Below are 21,251 nucleotides of genomic sequence, written 5' to 3'. Positions count from 1 at the left end.
TCTTTAACCATAATATTCTTGTTTCACAACAATTAACAATCGCAAACTTGAATATTTTGGCCATGTTATGCTTCACACAGAGAGATATAATGAACTCCATTTAATAATACAAGGCAAGATAGACGGAAGCAGTGGGCCAAGTCGAAGAAGAACGTCATGGCTTAAAAACCTGAGAGAATGGTTTAACAGATTTTCTGCATCTCTTTTCCGAGCTGCCGTCGACAAAATTATTATAGCCAATTTGATAGACGGTTTGAACGAAAAATTTTCGGATCTCACCACATCATCACCACAAACCAGTATAGGATCAGAACCAATATCGAATTAAAAGCACTCTACAGTGACACCAATATTGTCCAAGAAATTAAATCACAGCAACTAAGATGGGCAGGCCGCGTGCACAGACTCCATAACGAGAGAATTGTAAGACTGGTATGGAAGGAGATTACTACAGGCAAAAGACCACTCGGACGTCCCAGAAAGCGATGGAGAGATAACATCCAAGCAGATCTCCGGAGAATGAACATTCCATTTGACCCTAGGTTGATGGAAGACCGAACAAATTGGAAGAAAGTTGTACAGTCAGTCAGGACACCCAGGGTTGTAGCGCTACGTGATGAAGATGAATTTGATAGCCGAGGCTCGATAATCGAGCACGACACATGAAGAAGAGATATAAATAAAATGAGGATAGGTCAAATTTGTGAGTTTAAAAAAAACGTATAAAAAAATAAAAATGTATTAAAACTTACATATTAAAATGAATCGTGCTAAATGCTATTCCCTTTGCAATTGATTTCTAGCAAATTGCACATCATACTTACGTAGAAGCTATAGAAGCATCTATGACGCCATCATCACTCCAGCATCGTGTTCCTTCCATATCTTTACCACCTTCATGGTTGGATCCAACTTGATTTATAAAGCTTGTGGCTGTGTCAACCAAACTTGGCCAGTCTCCATCTTCCGGCAGTGGAAAATCATCTGGGAAACTCACAGTCGTCTTCAGTTTACTCAAAGGCACGTGAGAAGCACCAAGATCATCTTGAGTCCTCTTATATTCGTCCTGAGTTCGTTTGAACTCTATGGGTAGAGGACTGGAGGTAGTACTAGCATTAGAAATAACAGTAGCAGGTCGAGCCATTGTCAATATCACTTCTGGTTGGGTCTTATGTACACTTAATGTAGTATTAAGATTTTCCCTGGAGTGATTTTTAGACTCTTTCGCTACTTTTTGGTCAGAAGTAGCTTCTATGTTATCAGGGTTGATTAGACGTAGAAGCTCTTCTTGGAAGTTTGTGGATAAATTGGCACTATTGCGATTTGAACTACGAGAAGTAACACCCGGTCTTAGTTTCGCCTCTCCATTCATAGATCTAGGACTTTGGTTTCGATTACTATAATTCTGTGTTATATTCGAGTGTTTCATAGCTCTCCTAGTTCTAGGAGACGCATTTCCTGTACCAACGGACAACTCTTCTTCGCTACCTATTAAATTAATTCTTTCGCTAATAGAACTGTCTGTAGAATGGCTCTCATTTAGAGCTACCCTATTAAAATCATTGTTCAGACTTTGCACTGTAGCATAGTCAGATCTACTAGAACCTCTAGTGCTCATGTAATCACTTTCTTGTCGCAACCGTTCATTATGCTGTTTAATAAGATTATTCTTCTCGCTCTTATATACGTCCATATCATTGGTACTACTATGTATTGAAGCTGTCAGCGGTTGTGACATATTGATGTGTTGCAAAGGAACGGAATTGCTTATATGGACCTTATTGTGCTGAATAGAAAATTGATTATTTTGGGGTACTTGCAAATATGAGTTTTGATGAGAGTTGTTTCGTTTTGGGGTACTAGGAAAAGTGTTGTTGGCATGGTGAATGCGAGACACATGCTGGCTCACTTTCAGGGGTACAGGGGGTGCCTCGAATTCGTGTAGAAAGTCGTACCATTTGTCGTCAGAATGGCCACTGGAAGAACTTGTTAAAGTACCCTAAAAATGAAACAAATTTTATATGTTGTTAACTTTGTGATACAAGCACCACATATATTTTCATAGCCTAGACCTAGAAGTACTTAATAACTACATTTACTATGCTACGAAGAAAAAGTTTAAAGCGTCTGAACATATAGAGAATAAATATTCTTCATAAGTAGCAGTTAAAAATTTATACAGTTTTGCATAGATTTCATATATGGTAGCTGTTTGATAAAAGACAATAAAAATGAGCCTGCGTTATATTTTTAATGAAACAAATAAAACTCAAAGATTACGACTATCGCATTACAAACTGAGAAACCATCCAGTTTAAATTTTTAATTACATATTATATAGCAATATAAAATCAAAATTGCCTCTTAAATGTCAAAAAACGTCTCAAGTATTTTAATGCATGAGTAAGCTAGTTATGGAACATCTCACATTAGAATCAATGAATTGAGGAAAAACAGATTTATACAGATTCACATTCATCACTGCTGGACATAGGCCGCTCAGCTCTTTTCGTCTGTACCAGTTTTGTGAGGCTTATATTGGTGGGTGTCGTCTGCTCCGTAATGCTCTTGTCGTGGCTCCACTCGACAATACGTTTTCTCCATCGGTTGTCTGATAATCTGGCGACGTGTTTTGCCCAATTCCAATTTAGCGACGCGATTTTTTTTTTGTTCTTTTTGTTCGAAGACGTATTTCTTCGTTTGGGATTCGGTTTCTCAGAGATACACCCAACAACTGGCGCTCCATAGCCCCCTGAGTCACGCAAATTTTGTTCACCGCTTGCGACAAAACACCTACGCTACACAGTACAAGAAGAAATAAATGATAATCTTAATGGAGCGGAACCTAACTTCACAACACAGACAATATAGATGACATACACTAAGCATCAAAATTAACGCACCACCTTAAAAATGGGACATTTTTTATGTCTCGTATTTCCTAATCCTGTTATCCGATTTGAGTGATTTTTTTAGTATATTATAGCTTTATTCTTCAAGAATAATTGCTATAAGCAATATATATATTCTTCTATGATTGCTAAAGAGGTAAGTGTCATTGTATACCGGGTGTAATAATGATAGTCTGTTTTTCCTCAAAGTTGGAACACCCTATGGAATATTCTAGCGTATATAAAATAATGAAATTAAAACTCTACTGTAGCCTTAGGCTTTCTTAACATTTTACTTTTTGATTTATGCGCTATGTTGGATAATAAAAAAGTTAGGTACTTTAACAACTACCAATGTTATTCATCAATACATTGTTTCTAAATAAGTGCGACAAACTTTAAGGGGTAATTCTGCATGAAAAAATAATGACCGTTTGCGTTATAAACATATGTCCGTAAATGCTTTGTTTCCGAGATATGGGATGTTGAATTTTTTCTTACAAACTGGCGATTTATTTATTGCTCTAAAACTGGTTGAGATATGCAAATGAGGTTTGGTAGATTTTAGGAGGTAGTTATTGCGCGTTTTTTTGACATACAATTAAGAATTTTATATTCACCATTGGCGTGCATACGGGTATATACATTTTAGATACATCCCGTATGCACGCCAATGGTGAATATAAAATTCTTAATTGTATGTCAAAAAATGAGCAATAACTACCTCTTAAAACCCACCAATTTTCATTTGCATATCTCAACCGGTTTTAGAGCAATAAATAAATCGTCAGTTTGTAAGAAAAAATTCAACATCCCGTATCTCAGAAAGGAAGCATTTGTGGACATATGTTTATAAAGCAAACGGTCATTATTTTTGCATGCAAAATTACCCTTTAAAATTTGTCGCACTTATTTAGAAACACCCTGTATTGATGAATAACATGGCTAGTTGTTAAAGTACCTAACTTTTTTATTTATTATCCCACATAATCAAATGAATGAAAAACTAGAATGTTAAGAAAGCCTAAGGCTAGAGTTGAGTTTTAACTTTAATATTTTATATACGCTAGAATATTTCACAGGGTGTTTCAAACTTTGAGGAAAAAACACAGTATGATTGTTACACCCGGCATATAATGACACTTACCTGTTTAGCAATAGAATTATTAAACTAACATTCTTAAAGAATAAAGCTATAATATACTAAAAAAATCACTAAAATCGGACAACAGGTTTAGGAAATACGAGACATCAAAAATGTCCCATTTTTAAGGTGGTGCGTTAATTTTGATGCTTAGTGTATATACAAATAATAAATTAATTATACAAATACATCAATGAGAAAAACAAGAAAGAACCATCTGATTAAGATTATAAATAAACACAAGGTGTGGATAACACCAGATATATTAAGACTCATGAATGAAAGGCGACAAATTAAAAATCAGACAGAAAAATATAAAGTAATAAAAAAAAACAAGAATTTTTCCTACAGGCCCAGAGTTCTAGGCCGTAAGTCCATATCGGTTTCAGTATGACTTTGTAAAGCAGTATTTTGTTCTTCAGTGACAGTTGAGACTTTTTCCCAAGTAAGCAATTCATTTCGTTCAATTGTATATTAAGATTCTTTTGGTGGCTTTAATGTGCCAAATGCAGTTCAATATATTTTACTACGTCTCTAGTAGGAATAGGGGCAGGAATAGAGTTGTTTAGACTAACTTGTGGACATGTGCGTCCTCTTGCGATTTGGGCTGATTTCTCGTTGTTGACTTTAATTTTCCATTTTTCCAATCAGCTCTCTAATATAGCCAAGCAACATTGCAGCTTTTCAGATGCTGTGTCTGGGTCTTTGTGTGAAACTAAAACGACTGTATCATCGGCAAATTATAAGATTCATTTGCCGATTAATCTCATAATGTAAATCATAAAGTGGCTTGTAATATTTGTAACTAACAATTTTTTGGTAATTAAACTCTGCATTTATCTGTCAATAACTGTCAAATGTTATAGATTGTTAATAGGTATACTCCTAATAGAAAAACAACAACATTGTTTGATTTTTAAAATAGGTCTTATGTAAAGATTACGATATCAATGATATCAGTATTGAGTTTCTTAAAATGAAGTATCAGGAAAGAATTGCAGTAGAACCCCGATTATCCGTGCTCCTCGGGACCGGACGTAGGCACGGATAATTGAAAAGCACGAATAATCCGAACATGTATTTCTTATGTATAATACATATGTACGTATACACACACATATATACCTACCATAAAAGATAACATAAAAAATAATTCTTTCATTATGAGTCTTTCTTTCGGCGTATAGAGTTTCTGTCGAGTGATCTACGATGACGTTATTATGATAAAACCTTAAAAATGCAATTTGAATAATAGAAAATCATAGCACGGATAATCCGCAGCACGGATAATCCGCACCCGGATAATCGGGGTTCTACTGTATAGGCAAAGTTGAAGAGTAGAGACTGAAGAGGTGTTGTCACAGTTAAAATAGAATAGAGTAGGGTTTTAGAGAAAGCTATATATTTTAGTGTACGTGGTGATTTGATTTATTTATCTTTTTTTGTAAGTGGTGATATCTACCTTCTATTTTAATGACATGGTGATTCAAGCACAGTGAAATGAGCTATACTATGCTAAATGCTGTCTAGAGCCTACGTATATAATGAAGCACGACTATCGACATCCATTTACTATCTTCCTAGGCTTACTTACAACTAGTCCCGTTAGCTATAAGCTACACAAGGTAATAAAATTGTTAACAATACCGAACTAAGTTAATTACTAAGCTTTATTAAGATTACTAATTTAATACATACTAAGGTTTACAAATATGGTGCTTTCAATATCCTAATGGGCTCTTAAAAATGATGTTAAAGTAATAAAAATAATCCCCCCTTAGAAATCTTCTACTGTTGAGAATTTATGTAATCAGGGCCCTGATTCTAATTCATTTCGACAGTCGCAATTTCATTTCGACACCGCCATGGATTCTTATTCATTTCGATATTAGTTACAACTGGGGATATTAACCTTATCATGTTGACACTGCTCAGAATTTGGGTTGGCGCTCCGGTTTATTGGAATTTGTTGATAGTCTGGGAAAATTATCGAAAAAATGCCATTTTTGGGAAAAATTATTTACCAGCTATTTTATTGCTAAAATCGAATCTTAAGATTGCATGTATTAGTAATATGGGGTATGGCAAGTCCGCAGAAAGTGTGTTATTTTATTTATAAACAAATTAGCACTCCTAAATCTTCTTTTTTTTTCAATTAGTGCATGCTCTGTAACTCCTAAGATTTTTCCTTTGAGCCAAAAACACTCAAATAAAAATTCACCGTAATTTAGTTCTGCACAAAGTTATTTTTTTTCCGATTTCCTTCAACAAAAATTTTACTCAGAAAATCCGAGGTTTACCAAAAAATCTGCAATTTTCAATTAAAATAGAGAAAATAGGGAAGTACCTAATTATTTATCAATAATTAAATAATTGATGACATGAAAGATTTATTATAGTAGATTATACAGAGGGGCTAAATTATGGAATAAATTCATTTCTTTAAAACGGACGATTTTGGAGCAAAATCCCGATAGAGGTCGATTTTTATTTTTAAATTACAATTTTTTGGCATATATTTCATACTAGTGACGTCATCCATCTGAGCGTGATGACGTAATCAATAATTTTGTTAATGGGAATAGGGGTCGTGTGGTAGGTCATTTGAAAGGGCATTCAATTCTCTATTCAGTAATATAAACACATTAGGTATTTATACAGGGTTGCCAAAAAATAATTTTTGAATTAAATTAATTGGCGCAAAAAGAAGAATGTATGTAATTTATTTAACTCAAAATACATTGTACTGCTGTCAGAAAATAGAAAAAAAGGTTTATTTCACAAATAAACATTTCTTTTCGCTTAAATTAAATCACAAACAGCCTCCCTCCTACCTATTGGCAGTTTGAACATTTAATTTAAGCTAAAAGCAATGTTTATTTGCAAAATAAACATTTTTTTTTATTTTTTGACAGCAATAGAATGTATTTTGAGTTAAATAAATTACATGCATTGTTCTTCTTGCGTCAATTAATTTAATTCACAAATTTTTTGGCCCCCCTGTATAAATAATGATATTAATGTTTATAATAGGGCTTTTCATCGATTGTCATTTGTTTCGAGCTCCTGTCATATGTTGAATAATCTGGGTATAATATTAATATTTACGGATTATACGAAATATGACAGAAGCTCGAAATAAATGACTGTGAATGAAAAGCCCTATACTGAATAGAGAATTGAACGCCTTTGTAAATGAGCTACAACACGAACCCCTATTCCTATTTAAAAAATAATCGATTACGTCATCACGCTCGGATGGATGACGTCACTAATTTGAAATATATGCCAAAAAATTTAATTTAAAAATAAAAATCGACCTGTTTCGGGATTTTTCTCTAAAATCGTCCATTTTAGAGAAAATGAACTTATTCCATAATTTAGCCCCTCTCTGTATATCAGGAGACCGGCGACAATCTAACCAATAGTTTAGCAATAATTAAAATGTTAATTAAAAAATTTCGGTCGAAATAATAACCAGAAAGATTATGATACACCAGAATAACTATGAGTTTCGTATAAAAAGCACTATACCTATTCAACGTACCTTACAGGATTGAAATTGGACCATTTGAGCGGTCTCAGGAATGTTATAAAGAAACATTTTTTTGGCTTATAACCAAATAGAACCCCTCAGAAAATATTAGATTAAATTAAATTAAGTTAACGCTGTTGAAAAGGGCACGGCTTCTGTGCCCTTTTCGAAGAAAAAAAATTGAATTGCGAGGAGTGATTCCAGGTATAACCGGTCAAATTTGACCGGCATTTGCGACAGAGTTATAAACAACAGGATTTTAATCTTTGAACCATTAGATACCTTTTAATTCCGGTCCCCTTTGTACATACAAATTTTCATATCTTCAAGACACTCATAACAAAAAAGATTTATGTCACTGTCACCAAATTATTTAATTATTGATAAATAATTACTTCTCTCAAATTTTAGTTGAAAATTAAAGATTTTGTTTGGAAAACCCGAATTTTCCGAGGAAAATTTCCGTCGAAGGAAATTGGAATAAATTATCAATGTGCAGAATTAAATGACTGTCAATTTTTATGCGAGTGTTTTGGTTTAAAGTTAAAATTTTCGGACTTATAGAGCAATAATTAAAAAAAAGATTTCGGGGCGCTAATTTGTTTACAAACAAAATAGCACACTTTTTGTGGACTTTGCACAGCTATATTACTAATATAGGAAATCTTAAGATTTGATTTCAGCATGTCCAGCAATAAAATAGCTGGTAATTAATTTTCCTTGTTTTTTACTAATTTTCCCAGATTATTACCTTACATCTTTCATTGAGTTGATGATTCATGTTGTGGACATTCTCAATTATTATATTTCTAATTTAATAATATTCTATCTAATTCCTCAAAACAAGCAAATTTCAATTAAACCCAGCCATATTAATACCTTTTGCTTTAGTTTTCCTTGCAAGAAATAAACAAAACACATCTAAACTAAACCTAACCTCGCTTTTGGCCATTCATTCATCTCCGTGTCAAATAATTTCGACATCGAAATTATAATATCAACCACTTTCTTGGAGTCGCTATTAATTTCGATAGTCGCTATTTCGTGACGGCATTTCGTTAGTTCAACTAAAATCCACAAGGCTCGCACAGTCGCATTTCGACGTCGCCATATTGAAAGCGACTTGTTTAGTGTCGAAATTTGATTTAGAATCAGGGCCCAGGACCCACTTAAATCCTAATTAAATAAGGGATAGCTCGTATCAAATTCGTAGGGTCCTTAGACTCCTTAGACTTTTTCGCGCTTTTTAAACCCCGCCTGTGTTTATTACTTTCTTTACAGCTTACCACAATAATGTATAAGTCTAGGCATTATAAATGTGAACCTGTTATACTATTTAAAATAACTTAATGGAATTACAAGAAGCGATCTCTTAAGTTGAAATAAATGACTCTAAAAGATTATAACAAAAGACTTTATAGACTAAGAGCTGTGATAGGTAAAATTTGTTAATCATTGCAGGCACCTTAAGAGTCTATATTATAATCTAAAAGAAAAAGCATGAGCACTATGCCGTCACCTTTCAGTGGCACATGCGTCGACAGTGGACAGTTTCACTTACAGACAGGATAAATAAACTATAGGGGACACCCTCACTCCCAGAATTCATTTTTTAAAGTTCTATGTGATTAGGTGATTATGTGATTAAGACAACGTCATTTTTCGTTTTTATTTTTTTAAATGGGATGCAAATTAAATTAATTAATTTTTTATTTTTAAAATTAAAAAAAAAATCACAAGCATAGTTGAGGCTTCTACAAAACATAGGTTGGTGTAGGTAGATAACCTAAAAATTTTTTTTGAAAAGAACCTTTTTAGAAGCTGGTTGCAGGTCTATTTTTGTTTTGTTTTGTGTATTATATCAAATACTATATTTCTAATTTTTTTCGTATTTTTCCGTAAGGTTCGTTACCTTCAAAAATCCGAAAAACTGTTTTTAGGGGGTTTTGCCGGTTTGAACGTGGTTCTCCCATTTTTGAATGTTCTTAAGGACCAGTTTCTTAAATTCTTATATTCTACTATTAGTACGTTCTTTAACGGTAAAATATTGCAAAACCTCTCAATTTTAAAGAACAGCTTGGATACGTTTTAAGTAGTTCACACGGTGGGGTTTACTATATCCAACTGAAAAAGACTGCAAAACAATAAATTTAAAAAGATTAATACCCACAGATGGTCTCCTAGACACGATGCCTTACATGTGCTTCGATTTAATTTTATAAATATATTAACAACACTAACAAATTATTTTACCGGCTAAAATAAAAAATGAAATTGTTTAGAAAAATTTTAAACTGTTGGAGACAAAAAGAAAATTTGAAATTGGAAACTAAGATTTTGGAATTCATAGATGTTCTCTCCAAATTACTTCAAAAAAGTCGCAATATACAGGGTGTAACAAAAATACAGGTCATAAATTAAATCACATATTCTGGGACCAAAAATAGTTCGAATGAACCTAACTTACCTTTGTACAAATATGCACATAAAAAAAGTTACAGCCCTTTGAAGTTACAAAATGAAAATCGATTTTTTCGAATATTTCGAAAACTATTACAGATGTTTTATTGAAAATGGACATGTGGAATTCTTATGGCTGGAACATCTTAAATAAAAATTATAGTTAAATTTGTGCACCCCATAAAACTTTTATGGGTGTTTTGTTCCCTTAACCCCCCCCCCCAAACTTTTGTGTACGTTCCAATTAAATTATTTTTGTGTTGCAATTAGTTGAACTAAATATTTTTAAAACTTTTTTGCCTCTCAGTATTTTTTCGATAAGGCAGTTTTTATCGAGTTGCAGCTCCTTTTTTAATATGTTTACATACAAATTTTACGGGGGTTTTGTTCCTTTAAACCCCCCAAATGTTTGTGTACATTCCAATTAAACTATTACTGCGATACCATTAGTTATTCACAGTGTTTTTAAAACTTTTTTGCCTCTTTGTATTTTTCCGATAAGGCCTCTTTTATCGAGATGTGGCTTCTTTTTTAATATGGTTCAAAATATACCTAAAAATGTAAATCATAAATAAATCTCCATAATCGTACTTAACCGTATACAAATATGTGGTGGATTTGACAAATATTCAAAATATCTCGATATAAACTGATTTTTCGAAAAGTACTGAGAGGAAAAAAAGTTTTTAAAACATTGTCTTTAACTAATGGTACTACAATAATAATTAAATTGGAACGTACACAAAAGTTTGGGGGGTTTAAAGGAACAAAACCCCCATAAAATTTTTATGGAGTGTCCAAATTTCACTATAATTTTTTCTTAAGATACTACTGCCATAAGAATATCACATGTCCATTTTCAATAAAAAATCTCTAATAGTTTTCGATATATTGGAAAAAATCGATTTTCATTTTGTAACTTCAAAAGGCTGTAACTTTTTTTATGTGCACATTTGTACTAAGGTAAGTTAGTTTCAATCGAACTATTTTTGGTCCCAGAATATGTGATTAAATCTATGACCTGTATTTTTGTTACACCCTGTATAAGTGAGACTGCTAAATTATTTGAAAATCTTTTAAAAATATATGAAACAACTGAGGGAGCAGTTCCAGTGTCTTTAAGTGAAGCGGAACAATTGGCTATTAGATGGGGAATAAATACTGTGTTTTCAGAAAAACGAAGGTCCCGATCAAAATTATTTTACGACGAAACAAAAAATCATTATAATGTAGTAAGCAATGGAGAACATTTTAGAAAAACCGTTTTTTGAAAACGCTAGACATTTTGATTTTGCAATTAGAAAACCGATCCAAGGGTGTTTGTCATATTAATAAAACATTTAAAACTTTAGATAAAGATGTACTAATTAACAGTACAAACAATCAATTATACGATATTTCACAAAAGTTTTATACAACACAAAAATTACAAATTTACATATTACAAGTTACAAAAGCAATTTCTGCTCAAATTTTATCTTTTCAACAAAGCTTCCGCGAACTTCTCATCAAGCTGTAGTTTTTCAAAATTATAACAGCCTGTAAAATTGTTTCTTACAATTCTTGTACCTACAGTTGCAACAGCAGAGCGAACGTTTTCAAAATTAAAATTAATAAAAAATTATCTGAGAAATACAATGGGTCAGGAATGGCTATCTAATTTAGCAATTATCTCAATGAAAAATGAGATAGCAAAAAATTTGAATGTATCCATCCTTACATCTTTTGCTACATCAAAAGTAGGAAAAAGATTATAATTATAAATATTCTAATTTACGATTTTTGTCTTTTTCTCTCGAATTTTTGTTTGTTTATTTTTATATATTTGTTTGTTTTCAAACTTCAAATATATCCAAAAAATATGTCAGTACGAAAAACGATTGGATAAATATTAATTTATGTTTTAAATTAGCTTGAGTTTTTATAAATATGATATATGATTATGAAAAAACAAAAGATGTAGATCTTTGAAACACACTCAGTGATCAAAAGATCCACAGGTACTGGTTTGGACGACCACTCGTACGAAAACAAACAAATGAAATAGAGAATGCGGAAAAATCCCCTTACGAACAATTCACACATCCACTACTTCGGGCTGGGAAAAATTTTTTGAATAGAATCGAAGATCCAAACACCAGCTCTTAGAAATGTGTTTCGCCCTCTTCAACCTCTATGGGCTCATCGGTGAAGATGAGAGGTTGAATATCTTCAGACACATTCCAATCAAAAAACAACATTCGAGACCTAGACATAGCAGGAACGTAAATCTACGCCCAACCTGACAATGCCATTCTCAAGTTTTAATTCCCTAATTACTTTAGAGTAAGTAAGATAATGTTTATGAAAAAACAAAAGATGTAGATCTTTGAAACACATTCAGTGATCAAAAGATCCACAGGTACTGGTTTGGACGACCACTCGTACGAAAACAAACAAATGAAATAGAGAATGCGGAAAAATCCCCTTACGAACAATTCACACATCCACTACTTCGGGCTGGGAAAAATTTTTTGAATAGAATCGAAGATCCAAACACCAGCTCTTAGAAATGTGTTTCGCCCTCTTCAACCTCTATGGGCTCATCGGTGAAGATGAGAGGTTGAATATCTTCAGACACATTCCAATCAAAAAACAACATTCGAGACCTAGACATAGCAGGAACGTAAATCTACGCCCAACCTGACAATGCCATTCTCAAGTTTTAATTCCCTAATTACTTTAGAGTAAGTAAGATAATGTTTATGAAAAAACAAAAGATGTAGATCTTTGAAACACACTCAGTGATCAAAAGATCCACAGGTACTGGTTTGGACGACCACTCGTACGAAAACAAACAAATGAAATAGAGAATGCGGAAAAAAATCCCCTTACGAACAATTCACACATCCACTACTTCGGGCTGGGAAAAATTTTTTGAATAGAATCGAAGATCCAAACACCAGCTCTTAGAAATGTGTTTCGCCCTCTTCAACCTCTATGGGCTCATCGGTGAAGATGAGAGGTTGAATATCTTCAGACACATTCCAATCAAAAAACAACATTCGAGACCTAGACATAGCAGGAACGTAAATCTACGCCAAATTTTTTTTTTCATAAACATTATCTTACTTACTCTAAAGTAATTAGGGAATTAAAACTTGAGAATGGCATTGTCAGGTTGGGCGTAGATTTACGTTCCTGCTATGTCTAGGTCTCGAATGTTGTTTTTTGATTGGAATGTGTCTGAAGATATTCAACCTCTCATCTTCACCGATGAGCCCATAGAGGTTGAAGAGGGCGAAACACATTTCTAAGAGCTGGTGTTTGGATCTTCGATTCTATTCAAACAATTTTTCCCAGCCCGAAGTAGTGGATGTGTGAATTGTTCGTAAGGGGATTTTTCCGCATTCTCTATTTCATTTGTTTATGATATATGATGATTTATACTTAATATTGATTAAAGAAATTGTAATATACAATGTGTGTTTTTATTGGGTGGGCCCGCATTCCAATTGGAACCAGGGCCCGCTGATGTATCAGTACGCCACTGAGTGAGGGGGTACTTTAATTTATTTATCCCGTCCATAAGTGAAAAGTTTGATGTGTCACTGTCGACGCATGTGCGTTCTCTATTCTCTATTACCATTTCATATAGTAGTTAATAGAATCACCTTAATAAAGCTTAGCTAAAAACTGACACTAATATTAGGAGTTAAATTAAAATTAACTTACCTCTATGTTATTTTGAAACCTTGCTTCCGGGCCATGAAAAGACTTACTGCTACTACCAGTCCCATATCCAGAACTATTACTACTTCTAGGAGGCGAAAAACTCCTCTCGTAGATTCGTCTATGGTTTCCAGATACCGCTTGCTGGATTTGGGGCGCTTTCTTACTTTTGTTTTCTTCGTTCGTAGTATTGTCGTAATCACCTTCGTAATGAGCTTCATTGTACTTGCAGTTTTGAAGGGTACATCCCTTACGTGAGTTTCCGTCAGGAAGAGGTGGTATCACAGTTAGAGTAACGGTTATGGACGTCTTCAGCAAGTCCACCATTTGGTCGTAGGTGAGGGTGGCCACGGCTACTTTACAGATTTCTACTAGACGGGAATTTTGTCGAAGACCCGCCTGCCAGGCTTGACCTGCACTTTCTACAAGAGTCACGATTCCGTCAGGTTGGACGTGGAATCCCAGTTGGCCCATGATGTTCCGACTGAAATTTTTGCTTTCGTGAAAAAGGAAATTATTAAGCATTGACTTAGCATGCAATTAGATATTAGTTACAGCAATAAAAATATGTACAATATGCATAAATTAAATTAAATATAATTGATTTAACCCATTTTCGTGTATTCGTATTTATTTAAGTTCGTAGGGCAGCTTAGTTTCTGTTAAGCATGTTAAATAAGTTAGTTTTTCAAGTCCTTTAAGTTATTAGACGCCAGTGCATACACTCTGGGCATATTAGTCCAGTCGGGATAGCAATTAACCTTGCATGCCAAGCTGCACAAAATTTTAATTTTCTAATCCTTAAGGGGGTCAATAGTAGTAGGTATAAATTTAAAATCGAGACTGAATTCCGCCGTTACCTTAGCCATTATCTTGATTTTAAAGGAGAATCGTTGTTGCTCAATATCTCCGCCATTTTCAACTAAATGCGACTTCCTACACTTTTTTTTTTACAACTTTTTTTGTCTTGTCCATATTTTCCAAATTAAAGGGGGGAAATGTAAGGGAACGGAAAGCATAATTATTGAATTATCTCGTTTATTATTAACTTATGACATAATTGTACCTACACAAAAATGGAGAGAATTAAATTTGATACAATTTTGATTTCAAAATAAGAAAATCTACGGTTTCATTTTGATTTAAATCTGTCTCCTGCCATACCCCGATACTACTATTTCTAGGTCTACCTGTTGTCAAGGAGGCTCTACAGAAGACAAATTTACACCAACACGTCCGTAGTTTCTCGGTACAAAATATAGCTATTTGTATAACAAGGGAGGAAAGTGCTACTTTTCCTCCCGAGAATGAAGTTTACTGCCTGACGCGTAGCGGAGGGCAGTAATCATTCAAGGGAGGAAAAGGCACTTTACTCCCATGTTATACATATGGTTTTTCCACCTTCCTCAAATAATAAATCATTTTTTTCATTTTTACTTAATTTATTTATGTAACTAACCAACAAAATTTATTAGAACTAAAACTAACAAGTAGGTACAATATAACTGTCAACTGTCAAATATAAGTCAAATTATTAATGTAAACATTGTTAAATCGGAATAACAATTTACTGTTTTTTACCATTCTGCAAAATACAGAGTGTTTTTAAATAAACGTTAAAATGTATAGATAGATACTTACGTAATAGAAAATAGATATTGTACAGGGCGTCAATAAGTTATATTTCATGAATAAAATACCATGACGTCTCTTTTACTTTTCCTCCCTAGGGAGGAAAAGTACAACTTTGCTCCCTATAATCAGGTCCGGAAAAGTATACTTTCGGTAGAGGTAGGTGGAAAAAACTATTTATACCGTAATATGGTTAGAACGCCCTCTGACGGGTAATAAGTGAAATGAATGTCGACTCATTTCATACAGGTTCTCTGAACCGCCAACTGGAATATTTTCCTAGCGGTGCCTTTTGGTATTGTCATACCTGGGTTAAACAGAGAACTTGAATCGAGTCGACATTCATTTCAATTTTGATTTCTTTCAGTTTATTGCTACAATCAATATTAGTCTTAGGTTCGTTTTTGTTTCTGGTTTGCTGCTGATGACGTCAACGTCTGAGGTACGTTAATCGCTTGTGTCTCGTTATGCTTGTCATAAACGCAATTCCTTACATGTTGATGGTAGCACAAAAAATCAAAAAAATCAAAATTGTATAAAATTTAATTTTCTCTGTTTTTCTTTGCGTACATTTATGCATTTTTGTCGTCAAGTTAATAATAAATCATATAATTCAATAATTATACTTAGTCACTATTTTCCCCTCAACTCGGAAAATATCGACGGCACGAAAAAATTTACAAGGAAAAAATTATAGGAAATCGAAATTGCAATAATTTAAGTCATTACCATTTTGTTGAAAAGTTTAAAATGGCCCAGATATTGAACAAAAACAATTATTTCTTTATAACCATTTTCCGCAATATCTTAAGCTCGCGCCTTTGCCGCATACGTCCGACCTCAAATATTGATTTTAGCAAAAAATTAAAGATCAGAATTGTATAAAATATAATTCTCTCCATTTTTGTTTCTATTATGTTGTAAAGTTAATAATAAACGAGATAATTCAGTATTTATGCTTCCTTCCTTTCCACTATTTTCCCCTTAACTGGTATTTGCAACAATTTCAGTTTTTACCATGTTTGTCCAAGTTGAAAATAGTGGAGATATTGAGCAAAAACCGCCACCTTGGTTTTCTTTTAAAAGCAAGATGGCGGCTAACGCAACGACGGAATTCAGTCGCCATTTTAAATTTACACTACTACTGATCCTCTCTAAAGGTTAGAATAATAAAATTCGGGCAGCTAGGCATGTAAGGTTCGGCCCGTTTTTCGTCTAACCCGACTGGACTATATATGGTACAATTAACGCCATGAGAGCCAGAGTGGCCTAACTGATTTTAACATTACTTTGCATAATCAAAGAAAATGATCATAAGCTATCAATGTCCGATTGTTTTAGTAATATTGTATGTTGACCAATAATGATTCTTGGTCAACATAAAACTACTAAAACAATCAGACATTGTTAGCTTCTGCCATTTCCTTTGGATATGTAAAGTAATGTTAAAATCAGTTAGGCCACTCTGGCTCTCATGGCCTCAATTATATCTAGAGTAACATTTTTTATAACTCAAAATCCTTTAAATGCTTTCACCACCGCCACCTGGTTTTAAATGTAAATGGTCCTTTGTGGTGTAGGTTAAGCTTGTGCTTAGATATTTAGGTGCAGATATATTAAAACAGTATTAATCATTAATGAAGACCAATTTAAGATATGACAAAAGTTTTATAATTACATTTATTAAACAAACAGTTTATATAGTTCTGTACAAACTATCTTGCTTTAACTATAATATTACCGAATGAACAAGAACTTAGAGCAAGTGGTAAGAATGTCCAATAATCAAGAATATTAATGTAGGTTAAGCTTGTGCTTAGATATTTAGGTGCAGATATATTAAAACAGTATTAATCATTAATGAAGACCAATTTAAGATATGACAAAAGTTTTATAATTACATTTATTAAACAAACAGTTTATATAGTTCTGTACAAACTATCTTGCTTTAACTGTAATATTACCGAATGAACAAGAACTTAGAGCAAGTGGTAAGAATGTCCAATAATCAAGAATATTGATAAAAAACTCACGAACATTTAATGAACCTCAATAAACGAGAGATCAAAACGGTCACTGAAATGATGACTGGACATTCCCGTTTAAAAAACCACCTATACAAACTATTCTATAACATTTATTTTATAAAGTCAAACTGTCACTAAATCCGTTCCACACAAATTCTGTCTTATATACCAGTACGCCTCTGTTCTGGAACTTTCGGTTTCGGCGACATCCAGTCTGCGGAACCTTATCGAACATCTAGATTCTTCGAGAGGCAGGTGTGGGATTCTGTCTACAATCGCTAACGCCGATCGCTTTCTATCAATGTCAATATATTTGAATTTTTAGTTTTAATTCCAATATTTTCTTGTTTTACTAAGTGTCACTTCAGCATCAATTAGAGTATAACCTAGAAAAACTAGAAAATAATTCAATTAAAGCTAAAAATTCAAATATTTTCACGACAATTGACATCGATAGAAAGCGACGTGTAGATATCTACTTATTTACCTTCCAGTGCACGGAATCTAGCCCCAGGTTTTGTTTGGTACCTGCTACGGTCGACGCTGTGAATTTTAGCTTCCCATCGGGGTATTGGCAGGTAATGCAACAATATGTACTATCCATTGCAAGATAATTCGGATAGTATTTAAATTTTGTTCAAAATGAAAACATAAATATATTAATGAAAAGCAATAATTACCAACGAGTAGTTCTTTGAGGCTTAAGGTTCTTTGAACTTCAACTCAGGTTTGTCATATTGTTAGTGTTCCACTCGTAGGCAACTACAATTAAATGATTGACGCACTTCTTTTATATATCAATACGTTTTCAAAAATGGGTCAAATTTAAATTTAGTATTTGTACATGTTCTTATTTGTAATTTATAAAAAATAAAGAAAAACGTGATGAAAATAACACTTCAAAATACAGTTTAAAAATGCACATTAAACGCGAATTGATATCAACTAACTCTAAAAGCTATATGTACTTTCAAACCATGCAAAATTATAAATGATTTGTTGATTGACTAACAAAAAATAATAACGTGAAAGTAATGACTAATTTTTTAAGTACAATTTTATAGTTTGTATATAGTGTAACTTAGTCTTAAATTTTTATTAATATTAAAATAATTTATTTCATTGAAAATTTGGAATTTAATGAATTTCATTTGGTCTATTGCAGAAAACTAAGTTTTCAAAGCTTTTGCTAGAGCTAGAAAACCATGCTGCTAGAAATATATTTAGCTAATTCGTTCAAATAAAACCCATTATTATAATAATTTTATAGCCAATTAAATTTATTTTCAATCAACTCACCCATCACTGTTCGGCTTTCTAGAAACACAAAGTCAGGATAATATAACTTTCTTTTAGATAGTTTATATGATTAACACTATCTCATACCAATTTTAAATATTGTGCAAACATAATAACATATTCTTAAAGATATATTTTATTTAATATGATATATTACAGACGATCCAATTTCCCTTTAAGCGTAATATTCACAAATTAAGAAGAGATAGCATGGCCAGAAAGAGAGAAATAGTTGTATCGCGGCTGAGAGAAAGTAGCGTCTCCCTACTCTGGCCCATCAAAAACCATTGCGCACCCCAAGGTCAGAGGCAAAGTGTATTTGGGCAGGCAGTAGAGTAGTACAGAAATATGTGAAACCGCGAAGGTCACTAGGTAGCTAATCAAGGAGAGGGGCTTTCAGTTGAACGTGTTGGTGCAAAGAGTAACATCCACTTAAAATGTATTATGCACAAAATCAGTGGTTTTGCGACATTGCCAGATAAAATCGTCGAATAGTTGTTGATTTAGAATACATTTAATATTATTTAAATAAACATGAATATTAGTGCCGTGAAAATTAAGTGCCATAATCTCGTGAAATTATACACAATGGTTTAAAAATTACGCAGGAGGAAGCAGAAAAAGAATAATTCTATTACACATATGTAGATACTTTTATCGCATACTTTTCATTTCGCTTTTATCAGTCACAGCATTAAAATAATATTAGGTAGCACTTTTGTACAGGACAACAAACAATAAGACATTGTTCTTTGAGTTTAAACAATCGAATCGGTTCTATATACAGAGCAACGTCTGGAAGCAAAAAAATATTAAATTGTTAGTTCATTTATGTGCTGCATAGTGTGTGTGAAACAACAGTTCTGAAAGAACGAATAGAAATAAAATATTGTTTTCTATCTAGTTAGTAAATCGGTATTATTTAAGTTACAGGGGTGAAAAAAAAAGAGAAAATTTAGTCTGATTTTTCATTTCAAATATTTCATTCAAAAGAAACCTTTTGTTTATTCTAAGGGACTTTGAGCCCTCGGTAATAATGTAATATTTTATTCTACGTTTAAATTTTTCAAATATTAGTTTTCTCAGGATTCGAAAAAAATTAATGCATTTAAATAGCATTGGACCAAGATTTTACGAGTGCCCCCTCATATTTTATTTAAAAAAAACCAGAAATAATATTGATTTTTTTTATCAATGAAAGGGGGGGTCGTGAGTTGCAATGACGACGTCGACATGGGGGGGCTCGTCTCTAAACGACGGAGGGGGAGGGTATTAAAAAGTTCAATTTTTTTACGACGTAGTTTATGGATGCTCCCAGTACGTGGTTCAACACAACAACCACAAATCTTTTCAGAGCAGCAGTATGCAAAGTACAGGTTGCCATGATGGTCGCCAACATCCGAAATGGATAGGCACTACAAGAAGAAGAGAAGTAACGTTATGATTAAAAATTTAAATTTATTGGAAAAGTCTCAAAATATTCATTTCAAGTATGATTATTAATTAAATAATTGCCGCTACATATTTTGTTTATATTAATAAACTATTACTATATTGAGTAACTGAACCGACGGACGAGCATAATTTTGTAATGTAAGTTGGATAGGGTCCGAATTATTTAGTTCCCTAGGTGTTCTTGAAAACTCAAAATGAACTTTCAAATGATGTATTACTTGCTATAATGAACCCAATGGGCAATCTTATAAAATGGCGTCCGTGTGACAGACACGTAGTAAGATTTTTTGAGATGGACATAGTTCCGAATGAAGTGATTATGCAATAAATGAGGAAAGATCGCAAAATAAGAAAAAACTTAAAATGACAAACTAGAATATACTGGCTATATGATGGGCAATGAACAACAATATGACCAGCTCCAATCCACAATAAAAAGCAAGGTATGCATAAAAAGTACAGGAAGGATGGCTGCACAATCTACGCAATATAGTTCAACCTAATTACTACTACTTTTTAGAGCAACAGTCAATGAAGACAGAACAGCCATATTAGAATTCAACATCAGTTAAACCTTGATTACACGTAATGGCTTGATTACACGTAACGAGTACAGTGGCAAGACAGCAAACTGTTACTAGGCCGAGACAGTGGTGAGGGCGAGAGATGGTTTATACGTATTTGGCAGTTTTGGAATTTGGAGGCAAGTCAGTTCAGTTTCGATTCACAAAAACACGATTCAAAAAAACTTATGGATCATGGGTCGTAAAGCTAACATTAAAAATATATCAAACGGCTTATACCATTGCTTATACAAGAATTGACGTATATATTATGAGGAGATAATAATAAGCGGCTTTGGACTATATATAGACAATGAATTTCTTCGAATCGATTTCTCGATTCATTTATTTTTTTTTATTTCTTGTCTATATGTCGAATTTAATTTTTTTAGTTTATTTGACTTCTTGAGTTTTAAAACCAACAATATTTATTTCTTCTACAATCGATACATAGACTACATCACGTTTTTGTTTATTTTTATACTCCAAAGATTTGAAATTTCATAAGCACGGGTGTGACTTATCTATACAATT

The 21,251-nt window shown here is 33.1% G+C and overlaps 1 protein-coding gene across 7 annotated transcripts in view; it reads right to left on the bottom strand.

Moving 5' to 3' along the window:
• LOC114324811 (signal-induced proliferation-associated 1-like protein 1) overlaps nucleotides 1–21,251 on the bottom strand; it is a 449,432-nt gene that overhangs the window by 23,318 nt on the left and 404,863 nt on the right. For 3 of the 7 annotated variants that reach the window (XM_028272736.2, XM_050651739.1, XM_050651736.1), the window contains exons 13-15: nucleotides 18,700–18,717; nucleotides 13,745–14,225; nucleotides 825–1,999 (exon numbers count right to left, since the gene is read on the bottom strand). In XM_028272736.2, the coding sequence (XP_028128537.2) occupies nucleotides 825–1,999; nucleotides 13,745–14,225; nucleotides 18,700–18,717 (1,674 nt within the window). Of the gene's footprint in view, nucleotides 1–824; nucleotides 2,000–13,744; nucleotides 14,238–18,699; nucleotides 18,718–21,251 lie in introns of all 7 variants that reach the window. The other 4 variants (XM_050651737.1, XM_050651740.1, XM_050651738.1 and 1 more) reach the window with 2 other exon arrangements.

The sequence above is a fragment of the Diabrotica virgifera genome, chromosome 5, assembly GCF_917563875.1.
Source record: "Diabrotica virgifera virgifera chromosome 5, PGI_DIABVI_V3a".
NCBI classification, from domain to species: Eukaryota; Metazoa; Arthropoda; class Insecta; order Coleoptera; family Chrysomelidae; genus Diabrotica; species Diabrotica virgifera.
Note: the sequence above shows the minus strand (reverse complement) of the source record. Positions and strands in the feature narration are given on the sequence as shown.